Genomic DNA, 21,608 nt, shown 5'->3' with positions numbered 1-21,608 from the left:
GTAGTAACTAGGTGGTTAACATGTTTATTGAGATGTGTCCTAGTATTAATGTAGTAACTAGGTGGTTAACATGTTTATTGAGATGTGTCCTAGTATTAATGTAGTAACTAGGTGGTTAACATGTTTATTGAGATGTGTCCTGGTATTAATGTAGTAACTAGGTGGTTAACATGTTTATTGAGATGTGTCCTGGTATTAATGTAGTAACTAGGTGGTTAACATGTTTATTGAGATGTGTCCTAGTATTAATGTAGTAACTAGGTGGTTAACATGTTTATTGAGATGTGTCCTAGTATTAATGTAGTAACTAGGTGGTTAACATGTTTATTGAGATGTGTCCTGGTATTAATGTAGTAACTAGGTGGTTAACATGTTTATTGAGATGTGTCCTGGTATTAATGTAGTAACTAGGTGGTTAACATGTTTATTGAGATGTGTCCTAGTATTAATGTAGTAACTAGGTGGTTAACATGTTTATTGAGATGTGTCCTAGTATTAATGTAGTAACTAGGTGGTTAACATGTTTATTGAGATGTGTCCTAGTATTAATGTAGTAACTAGGTGGTTAACATGTTTATTGAGATGTGTCCTAGTATTAATGTAGTAACTAGGTGGTTAACATGTTTATTGAGATGTGTCCTAGTATTAATGTAGTAACTAGGTGGTTAACATGTTTATTGAGATGTGTCCTAGTATTAATGTAGTAACTAGGTGGTTAACATGTTTATTGAGATGTGTCCTAGTATTAATGTAATAACTAGGTGGTTAACATGTTTATTGAGATGTGTCCTAGTATTAATGTAGTAACTAGGTGGTTAACATGTTTATTGAGATGTGTCCTGGTATTAATGTAGTAACTAGGTGGTTAACATGTTTATTGAGATGTGTCCTAGTATTAATGTAGTAACTAGGTGGTTAACATGTTTATTGAGATGTGTCCTGGTATTAATGTAGTAACTAGGTGGTTAACATGTTTATTGAGATGTGTCCTAGTATTAATGTAGTAACTAGGTTGTTAACATGTTTATTGAGATGTGTCCTGGTATTAATGTAGTAACTAGGTGGTTAACATGTTTATTGAGATGTGTCCTAGTAATAATGTAGTAACTAGGTGGTTAACATGTTTATTGAGATGTGTCCTGGTATTAATGTAGTAACTAGGTGGTTAACATGTTTATTGAGATGTGTCCTGGTATTAATGTAGTAACTATGTTGTTAACATGTTTATTGAGATGTGTCCTAGTATTAATGTAGTAACTAGGTGGTTAACATGTTTATTGAGATGTGTCCTAGTATTAATGTAGTAACTAGGTGGTTAACATGTTTATTGAGATGTGTCCTAGTATTAATGTAGTAACTAGGTGGTTAACATGTTTATTGAGATGTGTCCTAGTATTAATGTAGTAACTAGGTGGTTAACATGTTTATTGAGATGTGTCCTGGTATTAATGTAGTAACTAGGTGGTTAACATGTTTATTGAGATGTGTCCTGGTATTAATGTAGTAACTAGGTGGTTAACATGTTTATTGAGATGTGTCCTAGTATTAATGTAGTAACTAGGTGGTTAACATGTTTATTGAGATGTGTCCTGGTATTAATGTAGTAACTAGGTGGTTAACATGTTTATTGAGATGTGTCCTAGTATTAATGTAGTAACTAGGTGTTAACATGTTTATTGAGATGTGTCCTGGTATTAATGTAGTAACTAGGTGGTTAACATGTTTATTGAGATGTGTCCTAGTATTAATGTAGTAACTAGGTGGTTAACATGTTTATTGAGATGTGTCCTGGTATTAATGTAGTAACTAGGTGGTTAACATGTTTATTGAGATGTGTCCTGGTATTAATGTAGTAACTATGTTGTTAACATGTTTATTGAGATGTGTCCTAGTATTAATGTAGTAACTAGGTGGTTAACATGTTTATTGAGATGTGTCCTAGTATTAATGTAGTAACTAGGTGGTTAACATGTTTATTGAGATGTGTCCTAGTATTAATGTAGTAACTAGGTGGTTAACATGTTTATTGAGATGTGTCCTAGTATTAATGTAGTAATTTGGTGGTTAACATGTTTTTTGAGATGTGTCCTGGTATTAATGTAGTATTGTTATGATCTGATGTCTAGATTGAATTTCATGCATTGTGAATGTTAATTAACCATGATGTGTGAAATGTCAGTCTCTCATTGGCTGTTGCATTATGGGTAGTGGTCAGGAAGTATGTTGCCTAGTAACAGCTGTATTTGAAGCTTCCTGTTTTATTCAGTATGTCGTTTTGTTGCGTTAGTTATTTTGTTTAGGTAAATACTTCCGCAGGTTATCGTATCGCTTGCTAATAAAAGCCGCACTTTGGGCAAAAAAATAAAAACAGATACTTCGTCAGCCTCCTCACTGTTAAAACCCATCTACTTCATCAGCCTCCTCACTGTTAAAACCCATCTACTTCGTCAGCCTCCTCACTGTTAAAACCCATCTACTTCATCAGCCTCCTCACTGTTAAAACCCATCTACTTCGTCAGCCTCCTCACTGTTAAAACCCATCTACTTCATCAGCCTCCTCACTGTTAAAACCCATCTACTTCGTCAGCCTCCTCACTGTTAAAACCCATCTACTTCGTCAGCCTCCTCACTGTTAAAACCCATCTACTTCATCAGCCTCCTCACTGTTAAAACCCATCTACTTCGTCAGCCTCCTCACTGTTAAAACCCATCTACTTCGTCAGCCTCCTCACTGTTAAAACCCATCTACTTCGTCAGCCTCCTCACTGTTAAAACCCATCTACTTCGTCAGCCTCCTCACTGTTAAAACCCATCTACTTCGTCAGCCTCCTCACTGTTAAAACCCATCTACTTCGTCAGCCTCCTCACTGTTAAAACCCATCTACTTCGTCAGCCTCCTCACTGTTAAAACCCATCTACTTCGTCAGCCTCCTCACTGTTACAACCCATCTACTTCGTCAGCCTCCTCACTGTTAAAACCCATCTACTTCGTCAGCCTCCTCACTGTTAAAACCCATCTACTTCGTCAGCCTCCTCACTGTTAAAACCCATCTACTTCGTCAGCCTCCTCACTGTTAAAACCCATCTACTTCGTCAGCCTCCTCACTGTTAAAACCCATCTACTTCGTCAGCCTCCTCACTGTTAAAACCCATCTACTTCGTCAGCCTCCTCACTGTTAAAACCCATCTACTTCATCAGCCTCCTCACTGTTAAAACCCATCTACTTCGTCAGCCTCCTCACTGTTAAAACCCATCTACTTCGTCAGCCTCCTCACTGTTAAAACCCATCTACTTCATCAGCCTCCTCACTGTTAAAACCCATCTACTTCGTCAGCCTCCTCACTGTTAAAACCCATCTACTTCGTCAGCCTCCTCACTGTTAAAACCCATCTACTTCGTCAGCCTCCTCACTGTTAAAACCCATCTACTTCGTCAGCCTCCTCACTGTTAAAACCCATCTACTTCGTCAGCCTCCTCACTGTTAAAACCCATCTACTTCGTCAGCCTCCTCACTGTTACAACCCATCTACTTCGTCAGCCTCCTCACTGTTAAAACCCATCTACTTCGTCAGCCTCCTCACTGTTAAAACCCATCTACTTCGTCAGCCTCCTCACTGTTAAAACCCATCTACTTCGTCAGCCTCCTCACTGTTAAAACCCATCTACTTCGTCAGCCTCCTCACTGTTAAAACCCATCTACTTCGTCAGCCTCCTCACTGTTAAAACCCATCTACTTCGTCAGCCTCCTCACTGTTAAAACCCATCTACTTCGTCAGCCTCCTCACTGTTAAAACCCATCTACTTCGTCAGCCTCCTCACTGTTACAACCCATCTACTTCGTCAGCCTCCTCACTGTTAAAACCCATCTACTTCGTCAGCCTCCTCACTGTTAAAACCCATCTACTTCGTCAGCCTCCTCACTGTTAAAACCCAGCCCCTGGGTCTGGGTCAACCTCACAGTGTGGGTTGGAGTCACATTGAGTTACGCCTGACTGGGATTATTGTATATGGCACCAGAACCTCAGTCCTGTATTGCAGATGGAGTGACACGCAAACACCCATACCCACACACCCACACCCACACCCACACCCACCCACACACACCCACACCCACACACCCACACACACCATGTGAAGTGAAACTGGTGAATCCTCCTGTGCTGTGAAGAACCCCCCCCCCCTCTGTTTTTCTAAATGGCAGAGAAGATCTGGTAGTGTGGCCACATGTCTTACTCTCTGTTATCTATCTGAGTCCTCAGAACCGTGTCACCACCACACCAAGTCCTTTCTGTGACAAACCAACACCACGATACCATCCAAGCTGTTGAATCACACATATCCTGCTGAAATCTGATATGTAGACCGTCATACGCTCCCTTCATATCCACTCAGAGGAGAATGATGTCGCACTTTCTCAATGGGCTTTCTTTCAGAGATAGAGCCTGGGGAAATGGGCTTTCTTTCAGAGATAGGGCCTGGGAAATGGGCTTTCTTTCAGAGATAGGGCCTGGGAAATGGGCTTTCTTTCAGAGATAGGGCCTGGGAAATGGGCTTTCTTTTAGAGATAGAGCCTGGGAAATGGGCTTTCTTTTAGAGATAGGGCCTGGGAAATGGGCTTTCTTTCAGAGATAGGGCCTGGGAAATGGGCTTTCTTTCAGAGATAGGGCCTGGGGAATGGGCTTTCTTTCAGAGATAGAGCCTGGGGAAATGGGCTTTCTTTCAGAGATAGGGCCTGGGAAATGGGCTTTCTTTCAGAGATAGAGCCTGGGAAAAATGGGCTTTCTTTCAGAGATAGGGCCTGGGAAATGGGCTTTCTTTCAGAGATAGGGCCTGGGAAATGGGCTTTCTTTTAGAGATAGGGCCTGGGGAATGGGCTTTCTTTCAGAGATAGGGCCTGGGGAAATGGGCTTTCTTTTAGAGATAGAGCCTGGGGAATGGATTGAAAAGGCATAACTTTGATGAATAGCAAACAATCAAAATCTTTTTCCCACAAAATGTACTGTAAGGGTGTAGCTAACAGGATATGACATGCTCAAATTCTAGTAAATCAAGAAAGGCTGAGGAAACGCAAAGTCATCGTCTGGTCAGGAGAGACAATGTGCTTTCTCATAGTCTTATTCTTCGCTGTATAGAGTGGTGAGAGCAGACACCAGGGCCTCTGTGTGTGTCTGTGTGGGGTGGGTGGGTGTGTGTGTGTGTGTGTGTGTGTGTGTGTGTGTGTGTGTGTGTGTGTGTGTGTGTGTGTGTGTGTGTGTGTGTGTGTGTGTGTGTGTGTGTGTGTGGGCTGGTGTGTGTGGGCTGGTGTGTGTGGGCTGGTGGCCAGGTGTGTGTGGGAGGACAGGGGAACTGCTTTTACAACTAATGCTGGAGTAATCTCAAAAAGTAATCTCAAAATCTCTTTCCCCACAAAATGTACTGTAATGGTGTAGCTAACAGGATATGACATGCTCAACAAACTCTGCTTCTAGAAATTCAAGAAAGGCTGAGGAAACGCAAAGTCATCGTCTGGTCAGGAGAGATAATATTTAGTCAGCGGCTCAAATGGTACCCTATTACCTAGATAGTGCACTACTTTAGACCAGAGCCCTATGGACCCTGGTCAAAAGTAGTGCACTACCTAGGGGATAGGTTGCCATTTGGGCCACTGAAGGCCTGCAGGGTTTGTTCTACATGAATCTCAAATCAAATCAAATCATTGGTCACATACACATGGTTGGCAGATGTTAATGCGAGTGTAGCGAAATGCTTGTGCTTAGTTTCCTAAGAACGCGAAGCGAGGCGACCATCTCTGTCGGCGCCATCATTCATCTCCACATCTCCACTGCCACAGCAGCCTGTCGCTCTATCAATCAGATCTTCTATCTGCTGCCTTGTCCCCCACTGCCACGGCAGTCTGTCGCTCTACCAATCAGATCTCCTATCTGCTGCCTTGTCCCCCACTGCCTCGGCAGTCTGTCGCTCTACCAATCAGATCACCTATCTGATGCCTTGTCCCCCACTGCCTCGGCAGTCTGTCGCTCTACCAATCAGATCTCCTATCTGCTGCTTTGTCCCCCACTGCCACGGCAGTCTGTCGCTTTACCAATCAGATCTCCTATCTGCTGCCTTGTCCCCTACTGCCTCGGCAGTCTGTCGCTCTACCAATCAGATCTCCTATCTGCTGCCTTGTCCCCCACTGCCTCGGCAGTCTGTCGCTCTACCAATCAGATCTCCTATCTGCTGCCTTGTCCCCCACTGCCACGGCAGTCTGTCGCTCTACCAATCAGATCTCCTATCTGCTGCCTTGTCCCCCACTGCCTCGGCAGTCTGTCGCTCTACCAATCAGAACTCCTATCTGATGCCTTGTCCCCACTGCCTCGGCAGTCTGTCGCTCTACCAATCAGATCTCCTATTTGCTGCTTTGTCCCCCACTGCCACGGCAGTCTGTCGCTTTACCAATCAGATCTCCTATCTGCTGCCTTGTCCCCTACTGCCTCGGCAGTCTGTCGCTCTACCAATCAGATCTCCTATCTGCTGCCTTGTCCCCCACTGCCTCGGCAGTCTGTCGCTCTACCAATCAGATCTCCTATCTGCTGCCTTGTCCCCCACTGCCACGGCAGTCTGTCGCTCTACCAATCAGATCTCCTATCTGCTGCCTTGTCCCCCACTGCCTCGGCAGTCTGTCGCTCTATCAACCAGATCTCCTATCTGCTGCCTTGTCCCCCACTGCCACGGCAGTCTGTCGCTCTACCAATCAGATCTCCTATCTGCTGCCTTGTCCCCCACTGCCTCGGCAGTCTGTCGCTCTACCAATCAGATCTCCTATCTGCTGCCTTGTCCCCCACTGCCTCGGCAGTCTGTCGCTCTACCAATCAGATCACCTATCTGCTGCCTTGTCTGTGTCTAGTCAGTCTGTGGATTCTCAAAATAACATTATGATTTCAAATGTAGGAGCCTGTTTTACACTATTGTTTAAGAGACATTATCTAATCTAACTGAATGTGTGATATTGTTGCTCTCAACAACAACAAATCTATATTTTGCACACAAAAAAAAGAAAAAAAAGTCCTGAATAAACATAGCTTTTTGTGAACACATTTTCTACAGAAAAATGGCTATGTATGTTCCAATTTGAGAATATCTTTCCTTTTTTATTTATTTGACAGTTTATACGGATTTAGCCTGTGTTGTAATCCGGATGACAATAGTTACGTCAATAGTGACGAAGGTCTCAACTGTCAACAGCATGTTGTAACGTTTGTCTTATGACGGCGTTATGAAGGCGTTTTTGCAACTTACCAAACAGATAAAATAGTCTCTCAGCGGGCTATAGTTATATACCTTATATCTTAGTTTTATACAAACATTATATACAATAGAAATAAAGGCTATTGGTGTCAAAGGAAATAATTGAACTGAAAACCCCTCATCTGTGGACCGATCTGGAGTCAGCTCGAAGTTAATTCTGTTATTTCTTACTACCACGAAAGTGTTCCGCGTGACCACGTGCTTTGATCATTTCCATTTGATGTAAATATGTAAGCTGTTCTCGCCTATCGCCTTACGTCGGGCCTCTATCGCAATGTCTATTTGTCAGATATTGTAGCGAAAAGCACAAATCGGAGAGCCCAGTTTGTTTATACCCGCCCTCTCAGACACGTTGCCGTAGGAGAGGCTGCACGGGGTGTCCGTTACTCCATCACGACATTCACCGCATCCCTACACCGACCCGGGGGGGAGCCCAGCCATGAGCCCAGGGTCCTGATCTCACCGCTCATAGCAGACCCCGGGGGAAGCCGCTATAGTCACTTGTTCCGGTAAGTCAGGACGCTATGAGACCCTGTGTCACGGCAGATGAGCGCACTGGCGCTGACATAAGCGACGAGGCTGGACTGATCTAGAAAACACACGTGTTGTACAGCCCACAACAAGAGTTGGATGATAAACCTAGTGGTCTTCTGTTTTCATCCATTTGCTTTTGGACTAGAACAAGCTTTCGTTGTACAATAGTTTGTCACATATCTTGTCGGAGAGGTTGTGGAACTAATGTGTGAGGTGAGAGTGTTATTTCTGCGTGTGGTGACGCGTCCAGGGTTGCGCTCAGAGGAATTAATACATAGTATCGACTTGGGTGGCGACTATTCTTTCATTCATGTTGGTCACATTGTAGCAATGAGCTTTTGTAGCGATGTTTCTACACTATTTTATCTGGGCAAATTAGATTTAAACCGAGTTGTCTTTGTCTATTAATGTGTAATAGACTATGCCGTCTATTAAGTCTTAAATCATTTTAACTGCTCTAATATAAATTCCCAATAGAACTGGAATATAATTAGATGTTTATAGGTGTGTTTTCTTGTCGGTGTCCGGTGTTTAATGTACATGTGAAATAACAAGTTAAAAACCAATGTGTTGTCGGCGGTGTTGGGCTTTTCTTTATTACGTAATGTTACACAGTGATCCTTTACGGACGGACTTGTAGATATACTTTATCCAGACAGGCCACGATCTATGTACAGGATCTATTCTATCGTTTCAGTGGATTGACTTGATATCGATGGATCAGTACGAGCTGTATCCTAGGCATTGGTTTACCTTGATATTCAAGCATAACTCCCACTGTTTATTCCATTGTAAAATGGTAGAGTAGGGACAAGTCGATAGTATCTGTGTTGCCCAGTGAAGGCATTTCACCTTAGCCATGTGTAGAAGCATTTTACATTAAAAGGACTCTCGACTTCCGTTGAGGCATCAACATAATATTCACTAGCATTACAAACATAATTACGCCTTCATAACCATTTTATAACACGTGCTTTTATACAGATGAATTTGTTCAGAATGCTCCAGCCAGGATACTGTTCTGTTATCAGTGACCAGTATAATTCCCACTGGCTTTGCCTGAAAACCATTTTAACCTGGATATCCACAATGGTGTAATATATTTATCTGTCTGTTAGAGCTGGTCCCTTCAAGGAAGTGGATTCTGAATGTATCTGGGTCTGAAATGTGGGTTTTAGGAGAAATGTAGGAACAAATCTAGAAGGACATGCATGTGTTTTTGTTATCGCAGAGAGAGAGAGAGAGAGAGAACAGTAAACATCTTACATAATAACCTGCTAGAATTATATAATAAAGTGCCCTGTGTAATGATTTGGAAAGCTTGTGTCCCATAAAGTCATATAACTCGCCTATTTTGTGTACTAACCTAACCTTTGCTTTAATTTAATGGCATAACGCATGTTAAACACGTGGAAGCTGGTGGTTTCCTATATGAATCACAGGACCGGTTTCCCAGAGCCAGAGGAAACCTAGTCTTGGACTAAAATTCACTTTCAATTGAGATTCATCATTGAGATTTTCCCGAATATCTACCAAGTTTCCATACTGGGAATAATTTATATTTATCCCGAGAGTCCCGGGGAATACCGCAACAACAAAAAAATCGGAAGTGCTTATTTAAAGTGTTTAAAACCAAGATATGGTCACGATGCCAGGGTTTCTCCACAAATAAGATTGTTGCTGCGCCACTATGTAAAGATTCCACAGCAAGTGAAAGTGATATTTAGTGTTAGAGTAACTTTGATTGGCAAAGATATAGTTGTAACTTGCGGCCGTTGATAAATTCCGAGCTTTAACAGATTCCTGAATAGATTGAAGGCGTTTCAGCAGTAGGCCTGTGAGGCTGTCACACAGCGCACCCCGGGTATGCTGGACCGTTGGCGAATCATACAAACCTTGTCATGGCAATCAAACTAAAGTCTAATGACCAAAGTTGCTAAACTTGCTAGATAACCTCCAACGAGTTACAGAATATGTCCTATTTGGCTAAATCGAGTTGATTATACAGAGAGGCCTACAGATCAGTTCACGAATAACGGGAGGTGAAGAGAGGACGTTTTTTGGGGTTAAATATCAACGTATCTTAACAGGGACCAACTATGTAACAAAACATAAATAAATGTATATCTACCAGACAGCTACTGTCATACTGTTTGTTAGTCATATGGGCACCAAGCAAATACAGCGCAGAGACGTGTGTTAAATGTTATAGGGGTATTTTGACATGCGAAAACGAGACGTACTTTGATAATGTAACCTACAGATACCAGAATACAGTTAGGAATGTTCATACGAGACAGAGGTCAGGATTTTGGTTCGTTTCAGTGGGTTGGGAAGATAGGAAAATAACCTCGTCTCTATATATACAAGGCCACTACGAGTCAATAGATAAATAATACTATAGATTTAGGCTACATTATTGCATGCTGAATGTTTCTGATCTGTGATCGATGAGCAAAGGGAATACATGAGCTGTACCACTTCCACTTGTCCAGTCAGAGATCAATTAACCAAATATACAGACAGAGATTCAATGAAACAAAATCACATCGATTGATTATCAGACACGTCACAGGCTTTTTGATCGGGAGGAGGAACAGGCTGAAGAGCCAAATCTACTGGTATAACATGCTAGTAGATTGTTCTGATCAGCTATAAAGGAACACACTAGACTAAAGCTGATCATTAGCACTCACCTCAATTTAGATAAAATGTCACCTGCCTAATTGTTACCAAATACCAAAAGGAGATACAATGAAAACCAAACTCTGACATTGATTCACACCCCTCTTGTTTGAGAGACAATTTTGCAGGTTTAAATATTATTTCTTGCAATTCTACACATTTTGTCATGGGATGCAAGGAAAATGTTGCCGTTTTAAAGCACATTTTCTTTCAATTCTATACATTTAGCCAAATGTAATGTGTGTTCATGTGATATTGGAGTGACTCAAAAACTACAACAATATCTATGAGCTAAAAAAAGTGAATAAAAAGAGTGACATGGGCTGATTGATCTGGCCATTCCTGACCAGTTCAGTACAATGACTAACATGACAAGAGGAACTGATGATGTTATACCCAGTTTAGAAATGTCACCTTGTACATTCTACTATTAGAACTTTCAGGACTAAGTTTAAAGCTGGACTGAGTTGCTTAAATATATATATATTTTACCAAACTCGCACCCCACCTAGTTTATTTTTAACCCTTACATTCAACAAATTAAAAAGTGTTTTTCTCTTGCCCATGAACTAGGTTTTCTACATTATACATTGTGTTGCAGGTGCATAATAATGTACTGTACATTGTGTTGCAGGCGTGTGATAATGTACTGTACATTGTGTTGCAGGTGTGTGATAATGTACTGTACATTGTGTTGCAGGTGTGTGATAATGTACTGTACATTGTGTTGCAGGTGCATAATAATGTACTGTACATTGTGTTGCAGGTGTGTGATAATGTACTGTACATTGTGTTGCAGGTGTGTGATAATAATGTACTGTATATTGTGTTGCAGGTGTGTGATAATGTACTGTACATTGTGTTGCAGGTGTGTGATAATGTACTGTACATTGTGTTGCAGGTGTGTGATAATGTACTGTACATTGTGTTGCAGGTGTGTGATAATAATGTACTGTACATTGTGTTGCAGGTGTGTGATAATAATGTACTGTATATTGTGTTGCAGGTGCATAATAATGTACTGTATATTGTGTTGCAGGTGTGTGATAATAATGTACTGTACATTGTGTTGCAGGTGTGTGATAATAATGTACTGTATATTGTGTTGCAGGTGTGATAATAATGTACTGTATATTGTGTTGCATGTGTGTGATAATGTACTGTACATTGTGTTGCAGGCGTGTGATAATGTACTGTACATTGTGTTGCAGGTGTGTGATAATGTACTGTACATTGTGTTGCAGGTGTGTGATAATAATGTACTGTACATTGTGTTGCAGGTGTGTGATAATGTACTGTACATTGTGTTGCAGGTGTGTGATAATAATGTACTGTACATTGTGTTGCAGGTGTGTGATAATAATGTACTGTATATTGTGTTGCAGGTGCATAATAATGTACTGTATATTGTGTTGCAGGTGTGTGATAATAATGTACTGTACATTGTGTTGCAGGTGTGATAATAATGTACTGTATATTGTGTTGCAGGTGTGATAATAATGTACTGTATATTGTGTTGCAGGTGTGTGATAATGTACTGTACATTGTGTTGCAGGCGTGTGATAATGTACTGTACATTGTGTTGCAGGTGTATGATAATGTACTGTATATTGTGTTGCAGGTGTCTGATAATAATGTACTGTACATTGTGTTGCAGGTGTGTGATAATAATGTACTGTGTATTGTGTTGCAGGTGCATAATAATGTACTGTATATTGTGTTGCAGGTGTGTGATAATGTACTGTACATTGTGTTGCAGCTGTGTGATAATAATGTACTGTACATTGTGTTGCAGGTGTGTGATAATAATGTACTGTATATTGTGTTGCAGGTGTGATAATAATGTACTGTATATTGTGTTGCAGGTTTGATAATAATGTACTGTATATTGTGTTGCAGGTGTGTGATAATGTACTGTATATTGTGTTGCAGCTGTGTGATAATGTACTGTATATTGTGTTGCAGGTGTGTGATAATAATGTACTGTATATTGTGTTGCAGGTGTGTGATAATGTACTGTATATTGTGTTGCAGGTGTGTGATAATGTACTGTACATTGTGTTGCAGGTGTGTGATAATGTACTGTACATTGTGTTGCAGGTGCATAATAATGTACTGTATATTGTGTTGCAGGTGTGTGATAATGTACTGTATATTGTTGCAGGTGTGTGATAATGTACTGTATATTGTGTTGCAGGTGCATAATAATGTACTGTACATTGTGTTGCAGGTGTGTGATAATGTACTGTACATTGTGTTGCAGGTGTGTGATAATGTACTGTACATTGTGTTGCAGGTGTGTGATAATAATGTACTGTATATTGTGTTGCAGGCGTGTGATAATGTACTGTATATTGTGTTGCAGGTGTGTGATAATGTACTGTACATTGTGTTGCAGGTGTGTGATGCTCTCCAGTGGATGAGAGCCCGTAGCCCTGCTATCCGGTGGAGGATGTCTGCGTCGGACTCTGATTACTCAATAGACTACCTGGCCAGTGACAGTGAGGATAATGACAACGACAGTGGCGTGGGACTGAGCCCCGACGGACACACAGTTGACAGTGCCAGGACGGCACCTTCATCCTCCTTACCACCACCCCCATCATCATCATCATCATTATTATTAAGGGACTCTCCCAGTAACACTGACTGTGGTTCTTCTAAGGACGGGATCTCCAGGCTAAACAGGAATTCCAACCATGAGGACCCCCATCGGCTGAGCAGTGACACGGGAGATTTCGGGGACTCTGGCCTCAGTAGGGATGGGGACAGTGATAACTCCAACGATGCTGACCCTCGACTGAGCAGGGACAGAGATTCTAGTTGTGGTGGCACCCCTCCAGCCACCTACGAGGCGGTCCGCTGCCCCAGTGAGACCCAGGGATATAGCTGGCCCACTGAGGCCAGTGAGACGCAGGAATATATTCCTACTGTGTATGGCCAGCAGCAGCAGAGACTGTCATGGAGCCCGACATCCTCCTCTCAAGCCTGGGATAGAAGCAGTAGACAGAGTGGCACTGGGAAGCCTGGGCAGGGCAGGAAGAGGGCACACAGCCATGGATGGCATCCTGGAGACCAGTATGAAGGCTGTAGGAACAGAGACACACCAAAACCTGGGGAGCCTGAAAAGGATCAGGTGTTTGCCCAAAAGGTGAAGGGTCACCACATATAGTAGATCCTATAAATTTTACATGTCATTCTAGAGGGTCGATCTGCTTATAAGACCCGTTATAAGACATGGGTCACACAGCCCAAATGCCACCCGATTCCCTGGACAGTGCACTACACCCTATCGGTCCTGGTCAAAAGTTGTGTACAAGTAAGGGTGTAGTGCCCTAGTACACTACTATGGGCACTCAAAACAAAACAAAGAGCACTATGAATGGAACAGGGTGATAATGTGTAGCTTTAAGTAGAATATATGGCAATAAAATATGTCATTAATAGAAGAAGATATGGCTAGACAACACTAGTTGTTTTAATCAGAAGATATGGCTAGACAACACTAGTTGTTTTAATCAGAAGATATGGCTAGACAACACTAGTTGTTTTAATCAGAAGATATTCCTATAATGCTAGTTGCTAATCCCTCAGTATTCATGTTATATATCTAGAGAATACTAGTTACTAATGCTAACCCCCAGTATTCATGTTATATATCTAGAGAATACTAGTTGCTAATGCTAACCCCCAGTATTCATGTTATATATCTAGAGAATACTAGTTGCTAATGCTAACCCCCAGTATTCATGTTATATAGCTAGAGAATACTAGCTGCTAATGCTAACCCCCAGTATTCATGTTATATAGCTAGAGAATACTAGTTGCTAATGCTAACCCCCAGTATTCATGTTATAGAGAATACTAGTTGCTAATGCTAACCCCCCAGTATTCATGTTATATAGCTAGAGAATACTAGTTGCTAATGCTAACCCCCAGTATTCATGTTATATAGCTAGAGAATACTAGCTGCTAATGCTAACCCCCAGTATTCATGTTATATAGCTAGAGAATACTAGTTGCTAATGCTAACCCCCAGTATTCATGTTATATAGCTAGAGAATACTAGTTGCTAACCCCCAGTATTCATGTTATAAGGCTAGAGAATACTAGTTGCAAATGCTAACCCCCCAGTATTCATGTTATATAGCTAGAGAATACTAGTTGCTAATGCTAACCCCCAGTATTCATGTTATTTGGCTAGAGAATACTAGTTACTAATGCTAACCCTCAGTATTCATGTTATATATCTAGAGAATACTAGTTACTAATGCTAACCCCCAGTATTCATGTTATATAGCTAGAGAATACTAGTTGCTAATGCTAACCCCCAGTATCCATGTTATATATCTAGAGAATACTAGTTACTAATGCTAACCCCCAGTATTCATGTTATATAGCTAGAGAATACTAGTTGCTAATGCTAACCCGTCACTGTGTATGTTGTTGTTTTATTCCATGACCATATTTTCTGAATAACTGTCATATGTAAATATTGTGTTGTTCCTGGAAGCTGTTGCCGTAGTGATAACCAAAAGATACCTGTGTTGTCCTCAGTGTGTGGAGCTCCAGCGTTACCTCCATCCCCTGTCTTCCATCCTGAGAGGCCTGCGCTCTGGGAGGTACTCAGAACGTGAGTGAGTCATCTAATCTCCAAGAACTCATTTAACCCCTCAATCCTCCCCGTTCTATACCCTACACACACGCACGCACGCACGCACGCACTCACACACTCACACACTCACACACGCACATACGCACACACGCACACAGCTTTTCTGAATGGTGTGTGTGTGTGGTGCGTCACTACAGATCACTACTATAGATAGCCGAAGGCTCATCAGTCATGCTGACTAGGCTGCTGCTGCAGATCCACTGAATGGGAAACATCCTGTTGTCATGCCCTCATGTGTTATTCATACAAGTCACGTTGTTTCTTTCACTATAGGCTAAGAGCCACTTTACATACTTGGTAACGTGACATAAACAAATTACAGCCGTGTTGCTTCACGATAGCAGCCGTCATTTACGGTACAATTGAGTAAAGCTATTCTGTTTTACAGGAGTACATCAGTATAAGGAAGGAATAACATGTAGTTTAATTCATAAGGTACACTGTATTGTTAAATTACAAAGGGGCAGCAGCGGAAGGAGGAAGGATCAAAGCATAGAACAGAGACAGTGATCTGATCTCCAGTCCTTTTAACCTGAGAGAGAGAGAGGGAAAGAGACAGACAGACAGAGAGACAGAGAGGTAGAGAGAGAGAGAGAGAGGGCGAGAGAGACAGACAGAGAGAGAGAGGGCGAGAGAGAGAGACAGAGACAGACAGAGGTAGAGAGGTAGAGAGAGAAAGAGAGAGAGAGAGAGAGAGAGAGAGAGAGACAGACAGACAGAGAGGTAGAGAGAGAAAGACAGAGAGACAGACAGAGAGAGGTATAGCCTTCCCTGTAGCTCAGTTGGTAGAGCATGGTGTTTGCAACGCATGGTGTTTGCAACGCCAGGGTTGTGGGTTCGATTCCCACGGGGGGCCAGTACGAAAAAAAATATATATGAAATGAAATGTATGAAATGTAAGTCGCTCTGGATAAGAGCATTTGCTAAATGACTAAAATGTAAAATGTAAATGTAGGTAGAGAGAGACAGAGGTAGAGAGAGAGAGACAGAAAGAGAGACAGACAGAGAGCGACAGAGAGAGAAACAGAGAGAGAGAGACCAAAATAATGGTGTCCAAAAAAGGTCCAGTCGCCAGGACCACAAATACAAATTCCATCTAGACACCGTTGCCCTAGAACACACAAAAAACTATACATACCTTGGTCTAAACATCAGCGCCACAGGTAACTTCCACAAAGCTGTGAATGATCTGAGAGACAAGGCAAGAAGGGCCTTCTATGCCATCAAAAGGAACATAAAATTCAACATACCAATTAGGATCTGGCTAAAAATACTTGAATCAGTTATAGAACCCATTGCCCTTTATGGTTGTGAGGTCTGGGGTCCGCTCACCAACCAAGAATTCACAAAATGGGACAAACACCAAATTGAGACTCTGCATGCAGAATTCTGCAAAAATATCCTCCATGTACACACGTAGAACACCAAATAATGCATGCAGAGCAGAATTAGGCTGATACCCGCTAATTATCAAAATCCAGAAAAGAGATGTTAAATTCTATAACCACCTAAAAGGAAGTGATTCCCAAACCTTCCATAACAAAGCCATGACCTACAGAGAGATGAACCTGGAGAAGAGTCTCCTAAGCAAGTTGGTCCTGGGGCTCTGTTCACAAACAGAGCCCCAGGACAGCAACACAATTAGACCCAGCCAAATCATGAGAACAAAAAGCTAATTACTTGACACATTGGAAAGAATTAACAAAAAAACAGAGCAAACTAGAATGCTATTTGGCCCTAAACAGAGAGTACACAGTGGCAGAATACCTGACCACTGTGACCGACCCAAACTTAAGGAAAGCTTTGACTATGTACAGACTCAGTGAGAATAGCCTTGCTATTGAGAAAGGCCGCCGTAGGCAGACCTGGCTCTCAGGAGAAGACAGGCTATGTGCACACTGCCCACAAAACGAGGTGGAAACTGAGCTGCACTTCCTAACCTCCTGCCGAATGTATGACCATATTAGAGACACATATTTCCCTCAGACTACACAGACCCACAAAGAATTAGAAAACAAACCCAATTTTGATAAACTCCCATGTCTACTGGGTGAAATACCACAGTGTCTCATCACAGCAGCAAGATATTTGACTTGTTGCCACAAGAAAAGGTCAAGCAGTGAAGAACAAACACCATTGTAAATACAACCCATGTTTATGTTTATTTATTTCCCCTTTGTACATTAACTATTTGCACATCATTACAACACTGTATATAGACATAATATGACATTTGTAATGTCTTTATTCTTTTGAAACTTCTGTGAGTGTAATGTTTACTGTTAATTTTTATTGTTTATTTCACTTTTGTATATTATCTACTTCACATGCTTTGGCAATGTTAACATATGTTTCCCATGCCAATAAAGCCCCTTGAATTGAATTTAATTGAATTGAGAGAGAGAGAGACAGAGACAGAGGTAGAGAGACAGAGAGAGAAGTAGAGAGAGAGAGAGAGAGAGAGAGACCGAGAGAGAGGTAGACAGAGAAAGAGGTAGAGAGAGAGAGAGAGAGACAGAGACAGAGGTAGAAAGAGAGAGGGAGAGAGGTAGAGAGAGAGAGAGAGAGAGAGAGATGTAGAGAGAGAGGGGTTCAGAGAGATAAAAGGCTTGATCAGACACAGGAAGACTGTTTCCACCCACTATTACCCAGATATGCTGTACCCAGTGGCTTCAGAGTGTCTGTTGTAGAGCTGCGTGGGCCAGGTTAGGTAGATATTGTAGAGCTACAGAGTGCTAGGGGTTAGTGGGCCAGGTTAGGTAGATATTGTAGAGCTACAGAGTGCTAGGGGTTAGTGGGCCAGGTTAGGTAGATATTGTAGAGCTACAGAGTGCTAGGGGTTAGTGGGCCAGGTTAGGTAGATATTGTAGAGCTACAGAGTGCTAGGGGTTAATGGGCCAGGTTAGGTAGATATTGTAGAGCTACAGAGTGCTGGGGGTTAGTGGACCAGGTTAGGTAGATATTGTAGAGCTACAGAGTGCTAGGGGTTAGTGGGCCAGGTTAGGTAGATATTGTAGAGCTACAGAGTGCTAGGGGTTAGTGGATCAGGTTAGGTAGATATTGTAGAGCTACAGAGTGCTAGGGGTTAGTGGGCCAGGTTAGGTAGATATTGTAGAGCTACAGAGTGCTAGGGGTTAGTGGGCCAGGTTAGGTAGATATTGTAGAGCTACAGAGTGCTAGGGGTTAATGGGCCAGGTTAGGTAGATATTGTAGAGCTACAGAGTGCTGGGGGTTAGTGGACCAGGTTAGGTAGATATTGTAGAGCTACAGAGTGCTAGGGGTTAGTGGGCCAGGTTAGGTAGATATTGTAGAGCTACAGAGTGCTAGGGGTTAGTGGGCCAGGTTAGGTAGATTTTGTAGAGCTACAGAGTGCTAGGGGTTAGTGGGCCAGGTTAGGTAGATATTGTAGAGCTACAGAGTGCTAGGGGTTAGTGGGCCAGGTTAGGTAGATATTGTAGAGCTACAGAGTGCTAGGGGTTAGTGGGCCAGGTTAGGTAGATATTGTAGAGCTACAGAGTGCTAGGGGTTAGTGGGCCAGGTTAGGTAGATATTGTAGAGCTACAGAGTGCTAGGGTTAGTGGGCCAGGTTAGGTAGATATTGTAGAGCTACAGAGTGCTAGGGGTTAGTGGACCAGGTTAGGTAGATATTGTAGAGCTACAGAGTGCTAGGGGTTAGTGGACCAGGTTAGGTAGATATTGTAGAGCTACAGAGTGCTAGGGGTTAGTGGGCCAGGTTAGGTAGATATTGTAGAGCTACAGAGTGCTAGGGGTTAGTGGGCCAGGTTAGGTAGATATTGTAGAGCTACAGAGTGCTAGGGGTTAATGGGCCAGGTTAGGTAGATATTGTAGAGCTACAGAGTGCTGGGGGTTAGTGGACCAGGTTAGGTAGATATTGTAGAGCTACAGAGTGCTAGGGGTTAGTGGGCCAGGTTAGGTAGATATTGTAGAGCTACAGAGTGCTAGGGGTTAGTGGATCAGGTTAGGTAGATATTGTAGAGCTACAGAGTGCTAGGGGTTAGTGGGCCAGGTATGGTAGATATTGTAGAGCTACAGAGTGCTAGGGGTTAGTGGGCCAGGTTAGGTAGATATTGTAGAGCTACAGAGTGCTAGGGGTTAATGGGCCAGGTTAGGTAGATATTGTAGAGCTACAGAGTGCTGGGGGTTAGTGGACCAGGTTAGGTAGATATTGTAGAGCTACAGAGTGCTAGGGGTTAGTGGGCCAGGTTAGGTAGAAATTGTAGAGCTACAGAGTGCTAGGGGTTAGTGGGCCAGGTTAGGTAGATTTTGTAGAGCTACAGAGTGCTAAGGGTTAGTGGGCCAGGTTAGGTAGATATTGTAGAGCTACAGAGTGCTAGGGGTTAGTGGGCCAGGTTAGGTAGATATTGTAGAGCTACAGAGTGCTAGGGGTTAGTGGGCCAGGTTAGGTAGATATTGTAGAGCTACAGAGTGCTAGGGGTTAGTGGGCCAGGTTAGGTAGATATTGTAGAGCTACAGAGTGCTAGGGGTTAGTGGGCCAGGTTAGGTAGATATTGTAGAGCTACAGAGTGCTAGGGGTTAGTGGACCAGGTTAGGTAGATATTGTAGAGCTACAGAGTGCTGGGGGTTAGTGGACCAGGTTAGGTAGATATTGTAGAGCTACAGAGTGCTAGGGGTTAGTGGGCCAGGTTAGGTAGATATTGTAGAGCTACAGAGTGCTAGGGGTTAGTGGGCCAGGTTAGGTAGATATTGTAGAGCTACAGAGTGCTAGGGGTTAATGGGCCAGGTTAGGTAGATATTGTAGAGCTACAGAGTGCTGGGGGTTAGTGGACCAGGTTAGGTAGATATTGTAGAGCTACAGAGTGCTAGGGGTTAGTGGGCCAGGTTAGGTAGATATTGTAGAGCTACAGAGTGCTAGGGGTTAGTGGATCAGGTTAGGTAGATATTGTAGAGCTACAGAGTGCTAGGGGTTAGTGGGCCAGGTTAGGTAGATATTGTAGAGCTACAGAGTGCTAGGGGTTAGTGGGCCAGGTTAGGTAGATATTGTAGAGCTACAGAGTGCTAGGGGTTAATGGGCCAGGTTAGGTAGATATTGTAGAGCTACAGAGTGCTGGGGGTTAGTGGACCAGGTTAGGTAGATATTGTAGAGCTACAGAGTACTAGGGGTTAGTGGGCCAGGTTAGGTAGATATTGTAGAGCTACAGAGTGCTAGGGGTTAGTGGGCCAGGTTAGGTAGATTTTGTAGAGCTACAGAGTGCTAGGGGTTAGTGGGCCAGGTTAGGTAGATATTGTAGAGCTACAGAGTGCTGGGGGTTAGTGGACCAGGTTAGGTAGATATTGTAGAGCTACAGAGTGCTAGGGGTTAGTGGGCCAGGTTAGGTAGATATTGTAGAGCTACAGAGTGCTAGGGGTTAGTGGGCCAGGTTAGGTAGATTTTGTAGAGCTACAGAGTGCTAGGGGTTAGTGGGCCAGGTTAGGTAGATATTGTAGAGCTACAGAGTGCTAGGGGTTAGTGGGCCAGGTTAGGTAGATATTGTAGAGCTACAGAGTGCTAGGGGTTAGTGGGCCAGGTTAGGTAGATATTGTAGAGCTACAGAGTGCTAGGGGTTAGTGGGCCAGGTTAGGTAGATATTGTAGAGCTACAGAGTGCTAGGGGTTAGTGGGCCAGGTTAGGTAGATATTGTAGAGCTACAGAGTGCTAGGGGTTAGTGGACCAGGTTAGGTAGATATTGTAGAGCTACAGAGTGCTAGGGGTTAGTGGACCAGGTTAGGTAGATATTGTAGAGCTACAGAGTGCTAGGGGTTAGTGGGCCAGGTTAGGTAGATATTGTAGAGCTACAGAGTGCTAGGGGTTAGTGGGCCAGGTTAGGTAGATATTGTAGAGCTACAGAGTGCTAGGGGTTAATGGGCCAGGTTAGGTAGATATTGTAGAGCTACAGAGTGCTGGGGGTTAGTGGACCAGGTTAGGTAGATATTGTAGAGCTACAGAGTGCTAGGGGTTAGTGGGCCAGGTTAGGTAGATATTGTAGAGCTACAGAGTGCTAGGGGTTAGTGGATCAGGTTAGGTAGATATTGTAGAGCTACAGAGTGCTAGGGGTTAGTGGGCCAGGTATGGTAGATATTGTAGAGCTACAGAGTGCTAGGGGTTAGTGGGCCAGGTTAGGTAGATATTGTAGAGCTACAGAGTGCTAGGGGTTAATGGGCCAGGTTAGGTAGATATTGTAGAGCTACAGAGTGCTGGGGGTTAGTGCACCAGGTTAGGTAGATATTGTAGAGCTACAGAGTGCTAGGGGTTAGTGGGCCAGGTTAGGTAGAAATTGTAGAGCTACAGAGTGCTAGGGGTTAGTGGGCCAGGTTAGGTAGATTTTGTAGAGCTACAGAGTGCTAAGGGTTAGTGGGCCAGGTTAGGTAGATATTGTAGAGCTACAGAGTGCTAGGGGTTAGTGGGCC

The 21,608-nt window shown here is 42.9% G+C and overlaps 1 protein-coding gene across 3 annotated transcripts in view; it reads left to right on the top strand.

Annotated features, from left to right (window-relative positions):
- Positions 1 to 7,624: 7,624 nt before the first annotated feature.
- ciartb (circadian associated repressor of transcription b) overlaps positions 7,625 to 21,608 on the top strand; it is a 34,806-nt gene continuing 20,822 nt past the window's right edge. Inside the window, exons 1-3 of one of the 3 annotated variants that reach the window (XM_029768363.1) lie at positions 7,625 to 7,797; positions 12,906 to 13,658; positions 15,065 to 15,140. In XM_029768363.1, the coding sequence (XP_029624223.1) occupies positions 12,927 to 13,658; positions 15,065 to 15,140 (808 nt within the window). In that variant the 5' untranslated portion in view covers positions 7,625 to 7,797; positions 12,906 to 12,926. Of the gene's footprint in view, positions 7,798 to 7,857; positions 8,036 to 12,905; positions 13,659 to 15,064; positions 15,141 to 21,608 lie in introns of those variants that run through there. The other 2 variants (XM_029768362.1, XM_029768361.1) reach the window with 2 other exon arrangements.

This window comes from Salmo trutta, chromosome 12 (genome assembly GCF_901001165.1).
Source record: "Salmo trutta chromosome 12, fSalTru1.1, whole genome shotgun sequence".
Classification (NCBI taxonomy): domain Eukaryota; kingdom Metazoa; phylum Chordata; class Actinopteri; order Salmoniformes; family Salmonidae; genus Salmo; species Salmo trutta.
This window is presented reverse-complemented; position numbering and strand designations above follow the sequence as displayed.